Consider the following 15173-nt stretch of genomic DNA (forward strand, 5'->3'; position numbering starts at 1 on the left):
TCAGCCCACTTTGTCCCGGCATGCACTTATCAAATCCTCGGCGAAGAGGGACCACGCACAGATTGTTCGCCTGGTCTGCACTGCATCATCATCTTCATCATCAATGCCATAAAAGTAATCTCCCCCTGGGACAACTGTCAACCCACACATTCAAGCTGTGGCCCGGCACCTCGGACGCCGCCAAGAAGCCTACATCTCACCTGTCACAGGCAGCCTTGATAACAATTATTATCTCGCTTGGACCAAAAAGGTACACAAAGGGAGAAGGAACAGAGCCATTTTCCGAGCCCGCTAAGAGACCACGGCGCCTGAAGAATTGCTGTCACTTTCCCGAATCCCATCGCATAGGTTCTGATTGCACAGCTCTTGGGAACAAGACCCTCATGAAAAGGTTTTTAATTGGAATCAGGGGGGGCCGCTCCCTTGTCGCTCCACCTGCACAGGCATAGACACAAGAAACGAGTAACGTCGACGCGGCCCAAGAGGGAGAACCCAGTGGATCTAGTGCCCCAATAGCCACTCGTGGAACACTTTTCCCTAAATGCAACGGGCTCAATTGGCGTCGTGAGAGCAAAATAGGGTTTGACATAATGCTGCTGCGCTCGTAATGTTTGATGGGTAACCAGCGCTCTGGAGGCTTTAAGCGGGTTTTCCAAAGGTGGAGCTTTCAGATGGTCGCTCGAGAGGGATGCACCGAGAACTGATTACTCAGGCTCTCATTTCATCTCAGCGCGGTCTGTCTTCCGCTCTAGAGGAGGCCAACTCAGCCCCCGTTCCTGTGCTATCGGTTGGCTGGACGCTGGAGGAGTGATCGATGTCTTGGTGTGATCATCGCCAAGTCGGTGCACCCCGGCGAGGTGACTTTGGATCGCTGAGCGAACCTTTGCCGCGAGGTCCACGCGGAATCCTTCGCTCCAGGCGCAAAAGACAGACCCGTGCAAGATGGCAACACAATTTGGTTCGGTTTTGCGCCGTAAGACGAGCCTGCCCTCTTTTTCTTCTTAGCTAGCAGCTTGAGGGGGTTGGAAGATCGAATGTCTTTTGAGGACGCGTGGCGTGAGTGACAAGGGCTGAAGAGACCACTGCCATACCCTCGAGCGCAAAGCACAATCTGCAGACTCCCCGTCGAAGACGCTAAGAACAACCGTTTACAATCGCGCCAAATTTGGAGCTGGCAAAGGTTGCCCAGTATACCACCGACAAGACCAATCCTGCCGGCTTGAGCGACGAAAATCGCGAGAACGAAAGTGACAGTCACACCTCACAGCAAGCTCGACAACACCACTTCTATGCCCCCGAGAGCAAACGACAATACAGGCGGTCATCGTCTGCGAGAGGTGCAGTGTCAGATCTCGATCTTCGGTCCTTCAAATGTCATCCAGAGCCCTCAGTCGAGTGGGTTCCACAATAGAATGGCGCACGCAGATTCACTTGTTCTGATCAACATTGTCCGAAAAGGCGACCTCTCGACATGGGAGACTTCAGATCTCTGCTGAGTAGATACTCTTTTGCCTCTCTCGGCTTTCCCTCGAATCAGATCAACTTTTCATCGCACTTGACCAAACGATGGAGACATAGGGGAAGTCGAAATCACGCCTGGTTGATGAACAGAAGGGGAAAAGACATCATCCCCAAAGCATGTCAAGACGGTAGAAATGAGGTTAAACAGAATCGAGGAGACCCGAGAAAAGATGACCTGCAAAGACAAGCAGTGTCCTGAAATGGCACACGGGCGCGGGAAGAGTGCAGGGAAAGCGACAAAGACATTGCCTGCAACACTGGACCGACATTCACTGGAGGTTGTCTCACTAATCATCCCTCCAGCGTTGAAGAGGGGAATGCTATTTTGAACAAACCGTCGAGCGTGCATCTTATGCCATGGTGACGCCGTCCCTGGTCTGAAGCTCTTCTCTTCTTGGCACCAAATGACCTCCCTCCAAGACTTGCAACCCCTGATGTTCGTTCCACGTTCCGGTTCAGAGCAGAGATTCTCATTTATCGAAATGGGGCCGTCAAGCAGGGCTTCGGTCTCAAACGATTATCTCGAGGCCGTTATGTTTCTCGACTGGCGATTGCGGTTCGATGCCCGAGCAAACAAGAGAGGGAAATGCTGCTTTCATGCTGCCAAGTAGTCTCCAACACATGTATCCACGCCGGGGCACGTCTAGCTGCGACGCTATGCGATGACGGGCTATATCCTTTTTGGTCGGAGTGGGAACGCTGCGAGTGAAATCGGCAACCCGAGGAAAGCTTTGAACGCCGTTATAAGGATTGATCGCACCTGACTGCACGTGAGTCAAAGTGGGCGACATGTTCGGTGTTGAGTGCCATGTCGGGAAAGCGCGATCGTGGTAGCTCTGTACGGTAGTCGAGGAAGGAGCGCCCGCATCAGCTGCCTACCATTTCTCGGTCGACTGGGTGCACCTGCCAGAAGCACATCACGTTAGCCATCCTGAAGGACATTGGAATGAGCCATGTCTGGACTGCCAATATTCACACATGAAAAGCTTCCATGGGCAAGACAGATGTCCTGATGATTAGCTTTCCGACATCAGTCAATGTCCTCTGGAAGCCGGACCATTCCTAACAATCCTATCCGCCAGATCGTGTCATGCGAGGCACGCGGAGTAATACAGAAGAGGCTGGCGGCCCAAGAACCCAAATGCGTCACAGCGATCATCCTTTTCCTATCGTTGCGTGAAAGCGACTGGTCTGTCTTTGCCCCTGTTGCTCTACACTGCGCTGCTTGACTTGAGCACAAGTCTGTGGCCCAATGCATCAACAAGGATCCCTCGGTCCAGGGTCATCCGAACGCCAGGAAAACAAAACGTCTTGGTTTCTGAGACGGTCACGGTACGAGGAACACGGCCCTGACTAGCGGAAGCCTACCTATTCTTGTGACCTTTTCCTCGTCCATGACAGAGACGCAAGTGCTGCGCCGAGCCACGAGCAGCGTCGTCGAATTGACCGCTGTGCATGAGACAAGTCGGTACTTCATGATTCCATCAACAGCTACGGTCCAGGAGGAGATCATTCAGGCCACGAGGCACCCGCTCTGTCTCGTTGGCGCCTCCACAAGGGTGAAGAAGACAAGCGCGGCTTTCGGCGTCCAAGCACGCCCCGGCAAGGCCTACCGACTCACCAATTGGAGGCTCGCCCCGGAGCACTGAAAACCCCCCAACCTGATGACAGAGACACACATATCCCGAGCGTACCAGATCCTGGGACTATTCACAAACAGGCGGCTCTATAAGAAGCAGCTGCCGGGCAGAGATTTGACTAGTAGCTGCTCAACATTCCTCAATCGGTCATTCGTCATGCATCTGTCTGCGGAACGCAACACCTTCAAACTCATAGTGGAGCAGAGTTCAATTCCCACTCCCGGTAGAGTGAATCTTGTGAATCTTGGATACCCCCCCTCACCTCTCCGAAAGTCTGCAACTTGATTGGCGGCTGTGAGAAAACATGTATGGTTGGCAAACAAATCCAACGACACAAACTGCCGCAGACATTTACTCGACGCTCGACGGCCCCGCAACTTACGAGTCCAAAGCCACATGTGGTCAACGACCTAGCGCCACACACACACACACAATTCTACCACGCATTTCATACACATCGACATTGGGGATGCTGTCGGGGAAACCCCCTCTCATAGCGTGAAGGGAGGGGGTTTTCCATGTCTGCATGACTGAGCAGGCGCTTCGTCCCGCTTTTCGATTTAGCCCTGAATTCCCAGGTTTCTTTCAGATCACAAATACGCTTGTTGGTTGAGTACTGTCTGATGGTCCTCCCTTGGGTTGACTGATCCACCAATGTTCCATGAACGTCTAAGTCATTCCTGAATAAATTTAAGTGGTGAAACCAGAATCAAAGATCATTGCTCCGATCATAGTTTCCCCTCAGCCGGTGTCCAGGCGTACTTGCTTACGGTACGTTTTGCTGGGTCTAGTTTTACACCTCCGCCCTGTGATTCCCTTTTGTCACTCTCAGGTCAACGACCTATTTGCATCGTCAGGGTGATTTTATTTTCAGTTTATGCTCAGCTCTGTGCCCCATATATGAGCTTTTTATACGGACATTGGGGAGATGCCCATCTGTTCACGTATAGCGGATCACTGATCCTGGTCTAAAATTTGCAATCACTGGCGGTACTGACTGGTGTAAAACGAGGCGCCAGGCGGTCTCTGTGCTTGCTGTTTTGGATAACTTTTATCTTGCTATCAATCGAATTTGTCTTGCCGGATCTTCACGTCGATCTCGCATGTCTTCTCGGGTGCCTCGCCTGTTTCCGTGAGTACATGTCTTTATTTCTTGCACAACCTGGTTGACTAAAGTCATCAGGCAATTATGCCTTCCCCGAGATCCAACGAAACACCGTCAGCGGGCCGCACAGAGGAAGCGACAGAGAGTGGTAATCGCCCGCCAAGCACGCCTGATCAAGCGAGGTATGTCGAGAGATTGTGAGGTGCAGAGTGATGTTGACCGACTGGTCTGCTTCGAGCGATGGGCGAGTCGGCGTCACGGCCCCGGAGAGAGGAAGTTCAATAGCCCCACTGGGGGATGGGCTGGATTCATACTTTTTGCATATTGAACGTCTGAACTGACGATATGGGCGTCGTGAAAAAGTGATGGCAACCAAGCGTCCGCCGAGATGTTGAATTCCTACCGGTCCAACACCGACAGACTGTTGGAGTTTCTCTCTCGCAGCAATGACGAGTCACTTGACCGCCTCTTCGCGCTTGTTCGCGCGGGCGCTTCGCACGAGGCCGTCTTTGACGCCGTCGACCGGTTGTCCCCAAATGAGCGTCCCCACGGGCAACGAAGAAATCAACCAAACGGCACAAATCATTAGGTGCCTGTATTGAGCTCCCAACACCAGTGGACGGGCCCTCCCCTTGAACTCGTGTGTGTCGATCTGCGAGAGATCGCGCGTGAAGGGTAGGGATCTCGGCCCCATGAGAGAAATCTGTCTCGGAGCAAGTCAACCTAGCACCTCCTGAGGCGACGTCCACAAAATGCGACCAGAATTCATATTTTGGGCCAGGAAGGGGCTTGGATTGCAGAACGGAGCTGGTGAAAATGTGGCGACATCCGACTAGAAGACGGGAGATCCAAAGCTTTCATTTTGCTTCTGACTATCAGGTGGGCGGGAGCGATGCGATTGCTAAGATAGGTTGCGTGTGTCTGAGAGCAAGAGAAAAACAAATCATTCCTTCATGTTCAAGGCATGTTGCTTGTTCGAATCAAGCCATGCTTTCTACCATCATATCCCTTCCCTTTTCATGCCGCCATGAGCTTGAATCAGTTCTCCCTGATAATTTCCTTTGTGAATGCGACAAAGAGAAACCGTCTTTGGCCGGTGAGCTCACTCTTTCAGTGGTAGCCTTTGTGTCCCGCCGTGGAAATGCCACACTCAAGCGAGCCCGAGGTCTTGATCGTCTTCCATTTCGAAAGATGGGATGTGCAGCTTGGAGATCTTCAGCGTCTCGGCGTACTCCTGCACTCTCCACTTCACTTCGTCGGCAAGCATCGCTGTCGTTGAATTTCGCTGTCTTGCCTATCCTCGTACAAGCGGTAAGCACACAACCAGTTGACCGGAAACTGTCGAATGCTGCCACTGATGCAATCACGATGCACCACACGGCGTTTCTGGAGAGTATACTGCCATCAGCTTCATTGTCACGGAACAGGTCCACCCACCAAGACCGACGGAATGATTGGCAATAGTGCCAATCGACTCAGATCGCCGAGGGCTGGCGCCGATGTAGCGTTCTTTTCAGCCTTGGCATTGGCATTTCCAAAGCGATCAATAACCCCATCACAGAAACTATGGGAAAGACAACAAAGGATGAACTGTTTGAGAACGGTGTCGGCCCAGTTATATCGCCAGGGGCTGCCATAGCTGCTGCACATCAAGCAAGCAACCGACTGTCGGCTAAATTAATTATGCCCATGATCTCCACAGGCTGGCAAGAACTCGAGACAGGCACCGTGCTGGACAGGACTGATCGTCAAAAGGATACGCATGGCAAAAATGCAACTCCACTCGTACGGAACGGTCCCACACGATCAAAGCCCAAGAGACCCCCTCGACATCGCTAATCGTCTGTTGACTCGCGTTCAAAGTGCGTGATTTATCCCACATTGACTGCGCCAAGTACAACAGATCCCCAGCTGTTCTTTACTCAGCTCAATCTGGATACTCACACTAAGGTGGACAGGTCGGTCACGTTGAGTCCTTGCGCCCATCTGCTTCCGTACTGGTAGCCCGCCCTCCGTTTGTTTTCATAGAGATCCTGAATTGCGCAATTCTTTCTTGTGAGCAAGAAAAGAATTGATGCGAAAGTACAAAAGACTATCGGCTGCGTGCCGACGTGAGAACCCAAAGCTGTAGGAAATGCTGGACGGGTTTTGAGTAAAAGCAAGTCAGACTAGAATTACCCATTCGGGTAAATTCACCAGTGAGTTTAACCAGCAAACCCCCGGTGACCGGTAGCCGATGGCATTATCTGTCAATTCTAAATCATTGTTCACGTCAATACTTCGATTCAGTTGCAGATCGTGTGGTCCTAACCGTTCATCATGTTCTGACTAGATCGATTTTTTTTTTCTTTCCCAGAGCTCCCATGCAGATCATTTTTCCCTCCGTCGGGATGGAAAATTTCCAAGAGATTACCGACCAGGCTCGTGTGAGGGCAGAAAGGTCTAGGAACGGGTGAAGAACGGAATTTCTCTGTTGCTTGACCCAAATCAATCCATCTCATTGCATTATGCAGGCTACATAGAGACTGCCTATATTCAGACGCTCAGCATCACGAGGTACATGTTGAAAGAACACGAGACTCGGTCCTGCCGTACTCCTTCATCAAATCCACTCGCCTAACCAGCTGAACTCTCTCGTGCTCTGTTCAGACGAAACGATAAAATCTTTAAGAGCGTTGTCTGACCTTTTGCCCGTGCGCATAGGACCTGAACAACAGGTGTTTTTGTTTCTCCTCTCGTTCTTGGTGATCGATCGATCGAGACGAGAAACACGCTTGCTCTGGCATGACTCCCGTAGGCTTTGTAAGGTATATCGACCCGTCTTTATTCTGTTTCGTTTTTTGTTGTTTTCTGAAAAACATAATGAGCATAGAAAATCGTTGAATTTCAATCTCATAAAAAACACAGAGGAAAAAAATACCAAAAAGATAATTCTACTTCCCACCCCCCCCCATGGAATTGATACCAGTAAACAGTACGCCTAACCCCACCATCCCCTGGGTACCTATCTAGTATTAAGATTTTGGATCAGTCCTACTTCCACATCCTGGATATTCCTACCCTCCTATTTATGTACGCATCTGTCTACCTCCATATACGTAGTAGAGTCCCCATCAACCTAACATTACTGACCTTACTTGATTCCCGTCTCCTGCCTTTCTACCTAGGCGGAGATGGAAATTCAACAGTATGCCCGGTCCTGGCTACCCGTTTAGCATGCATTTGAATACGTTGTTGTTTAATATGATTCTTCCAGGGGTGATATGGGGATGGAGTTCGCTCGGGCGTTTCACATGCTTTTTGTGAATTCTAGAGAGATACGGGGCTGTGATTGAGGTCCACTGGTATTGATGTGGGGGATGGAGATTCTATTTCTTATCTTCATCATTGGGATTCGGAGGTCAAGAGTTCAAAAGCTACATTCTGGAGGAGAGATTTGACTGTTTGATTGACGGGATATCAGGCTCTGGCTAGAGAGAGGTAGGTATGGCAAACAGATAGAATTGGAATTTTATATTCTAGTTCAAATATTATTGATCCTCAACGAATTCAATTGCTTATTTAATGATATGCAATCTAAGGAGTGCAACGACCCGTGAAGCGCGGGTACAGAGAGCAGTCACGGACAGTGTACCGAGCGCACAGCCAAGCGAGGAACCGCTCCAGACCGAGTCCATAGCCACCGTGGGGGGAGGTACCGTACCTGTTTTGAAGGAGATTGATTAGCAATTGCGCTGGTGGAGAGAGAAAGCGCGAAGATGGTGGGAGTGATGAGTGGGGGATATCTGCCGAGGGGAGGCTGGGGGAGGAATCACTTACTTGCGCTGGTCAGTGTACCAGTAGTAAGGGCTGGGGTCCATGCCCTCGTGCTTGTAAGCGTCCATCAACTCGTTCCAGTCATCCATACGCATGCTACCACCGACAATCTCACCGACACCGGGCATGAGCACATCCACACTCTCGGTGACTCGGCGATCACTCTCGTCCTTCTTCATGTAGAAGGCCTTGATCTCGGCGGGGAAGTGGGTCAGGAAGATGGGCTGGTTGATGATATCGGTCATCTTGCGCTCGGCAGCCTCGGCGATGTCGTCACCGAACTTGTGGGGCTGACCCTCCTCGTTGGGGATCTCGTGCTCCACGAGCCAGTCGATGGCATCGGAGTACTTCATGCGCTTGAAGGGGCGAGAAGGCGGCTTGAAGTCGGGGTTCAGGGTGGCGATGTGTTTTGAGGCCTCGGGGTCGGCGAGAAGCAGCTCGATGACGCGGCAGATCATCGCTTCGAGGTGATCCAGCAGATCGGTAAAGGTGATAAAGTCGAGCTCGGCCTCGACGTGAGTGTACTCGGACAAGTGACGGCGAGTCAGGGACTTCTCGGCACGGAAGGAGGGGCACACGCAGAAGACGTCACCCAGCGACGGGAGACAGGTCTCCAAGTAGAGCTGCGAAGACTGGGTGAGGTAGGCGTTCTCACCGTAGTAGTCGAAGCCGAACAGGGTGCTGCCACCCTCGACTTGCGTTTGCACCATTGCGGGCGGTGTCACCTCCAGCATGCGGTTCTCCTCGAAGGCCTTGCGGAAAGCGCGCAGCGTGGCCGCGCGGACCTTCATCACGGAAGAGGAGGTCTCTCCACGGAGGACGAGGTGGCGGTTATCGTAGAGAGTCTGCGGGTCGGCGTCCGGCGCCACGCGCGTGGTGATGGCCTCCTTGTCACCGGCGGCACGGCCAATGATGGTGAAGAAGTCGGCGTGCAGCTCGCGGTCGTTGGGAGCGTGCTGCTTAGGAGGCACGGCCCGCATCTCACCGTGAATCGCAATGGAGGTCTCCAGGGTCAGGGTCATGATATCGTAGGTCTTGACCAGGTCACCAGTCAGAATGCACTGCAGGTACCCATAGCCATCGCTCAGGGTGATGAAGACATAGTCCTTCTGCGCCCGCATGCGGTGCACACGACCCAGAACGCGCACCCGAGTCCCCGGCGCATCAGATTCGGGAGTGCGCAACTTAACCTTGGCGGGGTCGGTTTCGTCCAGACGAATTCGGACTGGCTTGGGTAAGGACGCGTCCTCGGTGATAATGACCTTCTTGGCCTCCTCGAGGACCTTCTGGCGCTTGTCGGCCTCGGCCTTTTCGCGAATCGCCAGCTCCTGCTGCTTGGCGGCCTTCTTCTTGCGCTGCTCCCAGAGGTTGGTGGCCTTCCTCATGGCCGACTTGGTGGCCGGCTTCCACTCCAGCTTCGCGGCGGGATCGACGTTCTCGCCCGGCGCATCGGTCTGGGACTTGCGAGTCAGATATTGAATTCCCTCGGTGGTCGGTGCGTGCTGCACAAAGGCGTGCAGGAGAGTCTTGTATGGGGCGGACTCGGTGCCTGTGGCCGAGGCGTCGTCATGGCCCACGTCCTCGTCGATGTAAATTGAGGGCGCCATGGTGAGAGTAATAAGAGGAGGGCGGGTAATGGGACGGCAAATGGATGATGAGTCGGGACGGAGCCTCCAGATATATGGCAGGTCTCGTGTGGACTACCCAAAGGTTGGCTTGGTGTGGTCTCGAATAGATAGATTGGATTCTCCTACGAGCACCTGATCTAATTTTATTAGCCTGGCTGGTTGCTGGTGAGTCATAAGAGACTGACTGAGGGGAAACCTCGAAGCGTGTCTAGCCGCAAATTGAGTTCTGGCCTCGAATAGATTGTTGAATCGCGGGGGCAGGGACTTACCCTCTACCAAGCAGCGCAACAAACCTCCTGGTTGAAATTCAATTGACGAGACCACAGAGTTGTCGGTTCTTTCGCACAATCCGACGATGGAGGGGTAAATTTCCGCGGACGGGGCTTCCCCACGGATGCCTGAGGCATGATATTGTTAATGCCTCGATACTGAGGCACTCATGCGTTACCGGGTCACGGGTCATCACGTGGGAGACGCGCAGGGGGCTCTGGCCTGTAACGCAAATTGGGGGCCTGCAGAGCTGCCGGGCATGGCGCTGATCCCAGCGTGCCGGGATGGATTCGATGGGCCAGAGATGGGAGTTTCATAGAGCTTTCTCAGGTCCATCGCACTTGCTTTGGATCAAGGTATATCACGAACCGAACTGTGGGTTTGCAATCTTCTCCCTCTCCCGTAGCTTGTTCTGGTCGTGACCACAGCCCGTGCATGCCCAATCTCTAGATTTGACTGTGTTTCCACATGAACGGGCATCGTCTCGTGTCGAGATGGGGATCTCTGATGACAGTGTCTCCTTGCCACACTACGAGTACTCTCCTACCTGCAAATTTGGACAGTACACCGTCCGACAGCCTGCAGGCTGGTTGACCCCACCGGTCAGGGTCATTTTGCATGCCAGGGGCAACCTTCCGGGCCTCCTGGTGATTGGCGGGGGAAGGGAGCTTGGGTTGATCCATTTTGATTTCCAGTTGAACCAATCACCGATCATGAATCAGGGTCTGTCTGCGTCGGTTTGTTTCAGGCGGGACGGCGTTGACTCGCAGGAGCCACGGAACGGCGCCTCCGGGGGTCTGGCACGCCGCGACGCTGGAAGATGGACGATTGGCAATCCGTCCATCGTGAGGATCGTAGAGGTAAGAATCCGATGAGTCTGTACACGGTGCCCCCATCTCACCACGGACCAATTTCGTCGAGTGGTCGGCGGATGGCGAGTCAGAAAGTTGACCCTCCACGGTCCTAATTATTGTAGACCCTTTTTCACGCGGTATCCTGCCGCTCGAGGCTTTCCTGGCGCCGTGTACTTGCGGCGAAAGTACTTCTGCCACGCAGGACCATTGATGTATCCGAATCGGTCGCGGTGTTGGCTCTGTTCATCCTCTCTTGGGTCCGCCCACTCTGACCAACTGTCTACTTTCCGAGTACCGACTTCTTGGTCTGTCTCTGGACCACTTCAAGTGACGTCGGTACGAGTGGTACCATAAGTAGTCATGTACACCAGTTCACGCCCTCGGACTTTGCATCGTCTGCAGTCTGCACTATGCACGACGCAGTCCTTCAATTCTAAAACCATGCAGATTCTCGAGTTTCTTATCCACCGGACAAAGGTATTTTTCGAGTCACGACTTGTCCACTCCGCATCTCCGTCCTGATGGACTATTCCTCCCGACGCCATCTCCCTCGTCATCCGTGGAATCGGTGGTTCTTCCCGTCCTGTCGCAAGTCTCGTGTCTCTGCGCCCGATTTCCTTTTTCCTTTTCTTGCCGACGCTCCTGACTGCTCTCTCTCTCTCTTTGTCCAACTGACTCTCTTTTTCAGCCCCCCTTTTTGGTGTCGAATCACCTCCGCCCCGTCTTCCCTTCATACCTGACCGTCTCTGGGGGTTGTCCTGTTGACTGGATCCTTGCCTTTGACTCTTACCCTCGTTTGCTCTCCTTCCATTTGGCGAACCTCTTTTTTTTTCACCCCTTCTCGTCTTTTCCTCTTTTCCCTTTTTACCTCTCCAGTCGGGCTTCCGTATCATCAAGTCCTTGTATCGAGATCCGTCGTGATCCTCCTCCAAATAATCGTAAATGAAGCTACCTGACCTATTTTGTTTGGCTCTGATTGATTTTCCCCCCCCTTGAAGAGGCTAAATATCCACCTCCCCTCCTCCCCCTTTTTCGTTCCACTCGAGTCTCGTACCCTTTTGGTGACCTCCCCACTTGTCACTGCACAGCTAATTAATTAAATCGCTCTATCGGTGATAGCCTTTTTTTTTTCCTTCGACCGACTCCGCATCTTCACTCCCTCCTTTCCTTTCTTCTTGAATGGCCTAGGACCTCATTTACCTGGCTAGATCATCCATCTAGACTCGAATCAAGTCCTGTTCCCCAGAGGCACGGACAGTATACCCAGTGAGCAAGGTGAGTTTCTTCATACTGGTCAAAGCCATATGGTTCGTGACAGCTGCCCCTTCATCTCTCATCTTGATATTCAACACGGAGCGGTACCGTCTTACACTGTCAGTGCCGCACTGCCACCTCGCCCTCTTGAGAGACTGCATCAATTCATCATCAGATCTCCTTGCCGTGGGATTTTGATCAGAGCAACTCACGTTCTGCAATTCCAACAGGTCATTCACGGCGACGGTTCTACGCCTCGACTTGGCCGGCTCCACCCCCTTTCGAGTCTCCTCGCCCTCCCCCGTCATCTTCGATCTTCGATCGTTGAACTCGCAAACCTCGACAGGAAATTTCACCCTCCTCGGATGGACTGCTGAACATCGGTCATTGTCCGAGTGCTACTTTTTTTTCTTTTTTTTTCTTTTCTTTTTTTTGATACATTCTTCTTTATCCTTGATCTGGCTCTTGCTCTCATTTCGGATACTTGTCTCGCGACAAGCACAACCTGTTCGCAATGCAACACTCGGATGCATCACGTTTTAATTCCCATAGATTCAACAATCTGACTGGCGATACGGGATTCTCTCACGGAGCTTACCATTCCAACACGCCCAACCAGGGTTTCTCGAATCGCAACAATCGCCGGGCCAACATCCCTGCGATCAACACCGCCGCTGCGGGTCATGCCTCGGACATGGGGTCTGGCGCCGCCTTCGATATGAATTTCACTCCCCTTCTCCCGTCGCAACTGCTGGTGGGCAGCCCCTTTCAGCCAGGGACGCCTTCAGCCTTTGCCTCACCGCAATTTGCCAGCTTCGGAGGGTTCCCGCAGGCCACTGCCAATGGACACTCCCAAACCCATCAGACCCATCAGCTTGGGAGCCCGACCCAGGGACTGCCGAGCCACGGTCTGTTCCTGTCGACCGACGTGAGCGCGGCGCAATTGATGGGTGGCCCCCAGTCGCCCATCGGCGCTCTGCACCACGCGGGCTTGGGCAGCGCCGCTCTGGGTAGCCCAGCAGCCTCGGTGGCCCCCGGTTTGCTCGCGGGAACCAGTCGCACCGTGTATCTCGGAAACATCCCCCCGGAGACCAGCGCGGAAGAAATCTTAAACCATGTGCGAAGCGGACAGATCGAGTCCGTTCGCCTGCTCCCCGACAAGAACTGCGCCTTCATCTCTTTCCTGGACAGCAGCTCGGCCACTCACTTCCACTCGGATGCCATCTTGAAAAAGCTGGCCATCAAGGGGAACGATATCAAGATCGGCTGGGGAAAGCCTTCCCAAGTGCCGACCTCGGTCGCTCTCGCGGTGCAGCAATCGGGCGCCTCCCGCAATGTCTACCTCGGTAACTTGCCGGAAGAGACCACCGAGGATGGCCTGCGGGAAGAATTGAGCAAGTTTGGACCTGTGGACACCGTGAAGATTGTCAAGGAAAAGTCGATCGGATTCGTGCACTTCCTTTCCATCAGTAACGCGATGAAGGCGGTCGCCCAGCTGCCTCAGGAGCCCGAGTGGCAGGCTCCCAAGCGCGTCTTTTATGGCAAGGACCGATGCGCCTACGTCTCCAAGACTCAGCAGCAAAACGCAGCGCAATTCCTGGGTATCGCCCCGGGCTATGCGCACGTCTTGAACTCTGCCGATCGTGACCTGATCTCCAATGCGTTGGCTCAGCAATCGGTGGCTGCGGCGGCTGTGGCCACGACGGCGGGCGGTGTCAACAACCTCGGAAACCGAACCATCTACCTGGGCAACATTCATCCCGAGACGACCATCGAAGAGATTTGCAATGTGGTTCGCGGAGGCCTCCTCCACCACATCCGATACATTCCCGATAAGCACATTTGCTTCGTTACCTTCATCGATCCTACTTCCGCCGCCTCGTTCTACGCGCTGAGCAATCTACAGGGACTGATGATCCACAACCGTCGGCTGAAGATCGGCTGGGGCAAGCACTCCGGTCCTCTGCCTCCGGCCATTGCCCTTGCTGTCAGCGGTGGTGCGTCCCGCAATGTGTATGTCGGCAACTTGGATGAGACCTGGACGGAGGAGCGTCTGCGTCAAGACTTTTCCGAGTACGGTGAGATCGAGCTGGTGAACACCCTTCGCGAAAAGAGCTGCGCCTTCGTCAACTTCACCAACATCGCCAACGCCATCAAGGCCATCGAGGGCATGCGCAACCGCGAGGAATACCGCCGGTTCAAAATCAACTTTGGCAAGGATCGCTGTGGAAACCCACCCCGCCAGGCCACCAACCAGGGGGGTTCCCCATCGGGACGCAATGGACACGGTCTGGAGGGCCCCCAGTCCCCATCCCCTGCCTTGAATGGATTCCAGCAGGGGTTGAGTCAGAACGGCTCTCAATCGAGTCCAACTCGTCCCGCTCTTTCGCCAGCTCCGGGTTCCACCGGTTCTCAGAACGGTCAGCAACAGCGCCACCCTCTGCAGACGGTGACTTCGCCCTCCAATGTTCTCAACGCGGGCTCCAACAACCCCCTCACCATGTACCTGAACCAGATGTCGGTGCAGCAGGCCCAGGAGCAGAAGAACCGTCTCTCCGACTCCATGGCGATGGCTAGCCTTCAGGCTCAGTCTCAGGGCCCTTCCCAACAATCCTTGTTCAATGGAGCCGGCAATGGCGAACTGACCAATGGGTCCATGGACGCGCCCATGCGTCATGGACACGCTCACAAGCCCTCTGGTAACGGCTATCTGAGTGTCGCTGGCTCTGGTCACCACTCCACAGCCAGCACCAGCAACCTCAGTGTGCCGCGGGCCCAGCACTCGCGCGCCGTCAGTCTCCCCTCTTTCTCGCAGGAGCCCTTTGGTCCAGTCTCCAGCCAACCGGGGCACATGCGCGCTATTGCGCACCAGCCTCAGGCCAGCTTCTCGAGCTTCTCGGGTCTGGGAGGCCTGAACCACTCGGGCTTTGGCCTGGCCATTCAAAATGAGAACTCGCTGCCCGGATGGGCCGAGGAAGAGATTGGCGCAAAATAAAGAGAAAAATGACCGATCAAGGAGTCTCATGTCTTCATATATACAACTCATCTCTTTCATTTTGGAGAGTTTAATTTTCTTTGACCCAAC

General features: G+C 53.6%; 8 protein-coding genes across 8 annotated transcripts; 6 read left to right on the forward strand and 2 right to left on the reverse strand.

The window, feature by feature from the left end:
* Window positions 1-1289: 1289 nt before the first annotated feature.
* Window positions 1290-1496, forward strand: POX_d05868 (uncharacterized protein; the record flags this gene model as incomplete). Its single annotated transcript, XM_050114703.1, has 1 exon — window positions 1290-1496. The coding sequence occupies one exon, from the start codon at window positions 1290-1292 to the stop codon at window positions 1494-1496; it is 207 nt and encodes a 68-aa protein (XP_049969654.1).
* A 1419-nt stretch (window positions 1497-2915) lies between these two features.
* POX_d05869 (uncharacterized protein) lies at window positions 2916-3170 on the forward strand (the record flags this gene model as incomplete). The annotated part of the gene is made up of 1 exon (XM_050114704.1): window positions 2916-3170. One exon carries the CDS (start codon window positions 2916-2918, stop codon window positions 3168-3170), a length of 255 nt encoding a protein of 84 aa, XP_049969655.1.
* A 295-nt stretch (window positions 3171-3465) lies between these two features.
* POX_d05870 (uncharacterized protein) lies at window positions 3466-3663 on the forward strand (the record flags this gene model as incomplete). Its single annotated transcript, XM_050114705.1, has 1 exon — window positions 3466-3663. One exon carries the CDS (start codon window positions 3466-3468, stop codon window positions 3661-3663), a length of 198 nt encoding a protein of 65 aa, XP_049969656.1.
* Window positions 3664-4350: 687 nt separating this feature from the next.
* POX_d05871 (uncharacterized protein) lies at window positions 4351-4855 on the forward strand (the record flags this gene model as incomplete). Its single annotated transcript, XM_050114706.1, has 2 exons — window positions 4351-4448; window positions 4630-4855. The coding sequence occupies 2 exons, from the start codon at window positions 4351-4353 to the stop codon at window positions 4853-4855; spliced, it is 324 nt and encodes a 107-aa protein (XP_049969657.1).
* A 977-nt stretch (window positions 4856-5832) lies between these two features.
* POX_d05872 (uncharacterized protein) lies at window positions 5833-6105 on the forward strand (the record flags this gene model as incomplete). Its single annotated transcript, XM_050114707.1, has 1 exon — window positions 5833-6105. One exon carries the CDS (start codon window positions 5833-5835, stop codon window positions 6103-6105), a length of 273 nt encoding a protein of 90 aa, XP_049969658.1.
* A 1737-nt stretch (window positions 6106-7842) lies between these two features.
* On the reverse strand, window positions 7843-9689 carry POX_d05873 (Asparagine--tRNA ligase, cytoplasmic; the record flags this gene model as incomplete). The annotated part of the gene is made up of 2 exons (XM_050114708.1): window positions 7843-7969; window positions 8086-9689. 2 exons carry the CDS (start codon window positions 9687-9689, stop codon window positions 7843-7845), a joined length of 1731 nt encoding a protein of 576 aa, XP_049969659.1.
* A 93-nt stretch (window positions 9690-9782) lies between these two features.
* Window positions 9783-10297, reverse strand: POX_d05874 (uncharacterized protein; the record flags this gene model as incomplete). Its single annotated transcript, XM_050114709.1, has 3 exons — window positions 9783-9847; window positions 9980-10108; window positions 10177-10297. 3 exons carry the CDS (start codon window positions 10295-10297, stop codon window positions 9783-9785), a joined length of 315 nt encoding a protein of 104 aa, XP_049969660.1.
* Window positions 10298-12602: 2305 nt separating this feature from the next.
* Window positions 12603-15083, forward strand: POX_d05875 (RNA-binding protein MRN1; the record flags this gene model as incomplete). The annotated part of the gene is made up of 1 exon (XM_050114710.1): window positions 12603-15083. The coding sequence occupies one exon, from the start codon at window positions 12603-12605 to the stop codon at window positions 15081-15083; it is 2481 nt and encodes an 826-aa protein (XP_049969661.1).
* Between the last annotated feature and the right edge of the window lie 90 nt (window positions 15084-15173).

The sequence above is a fragment of the Penicillium oxalicum genome, chromosome IV (assembly GCF_001723175.1).
Source record: "Penicillium oxalicum strain HP7-1 chromosome IV, whole genome shotgun sequence".
NCBI lineage: Eukaryota > Fungi > Ascomycota > Eurotiomycetes > Eurotiales > Aspergillaceae > Penicillium > Penicillium oxalicum.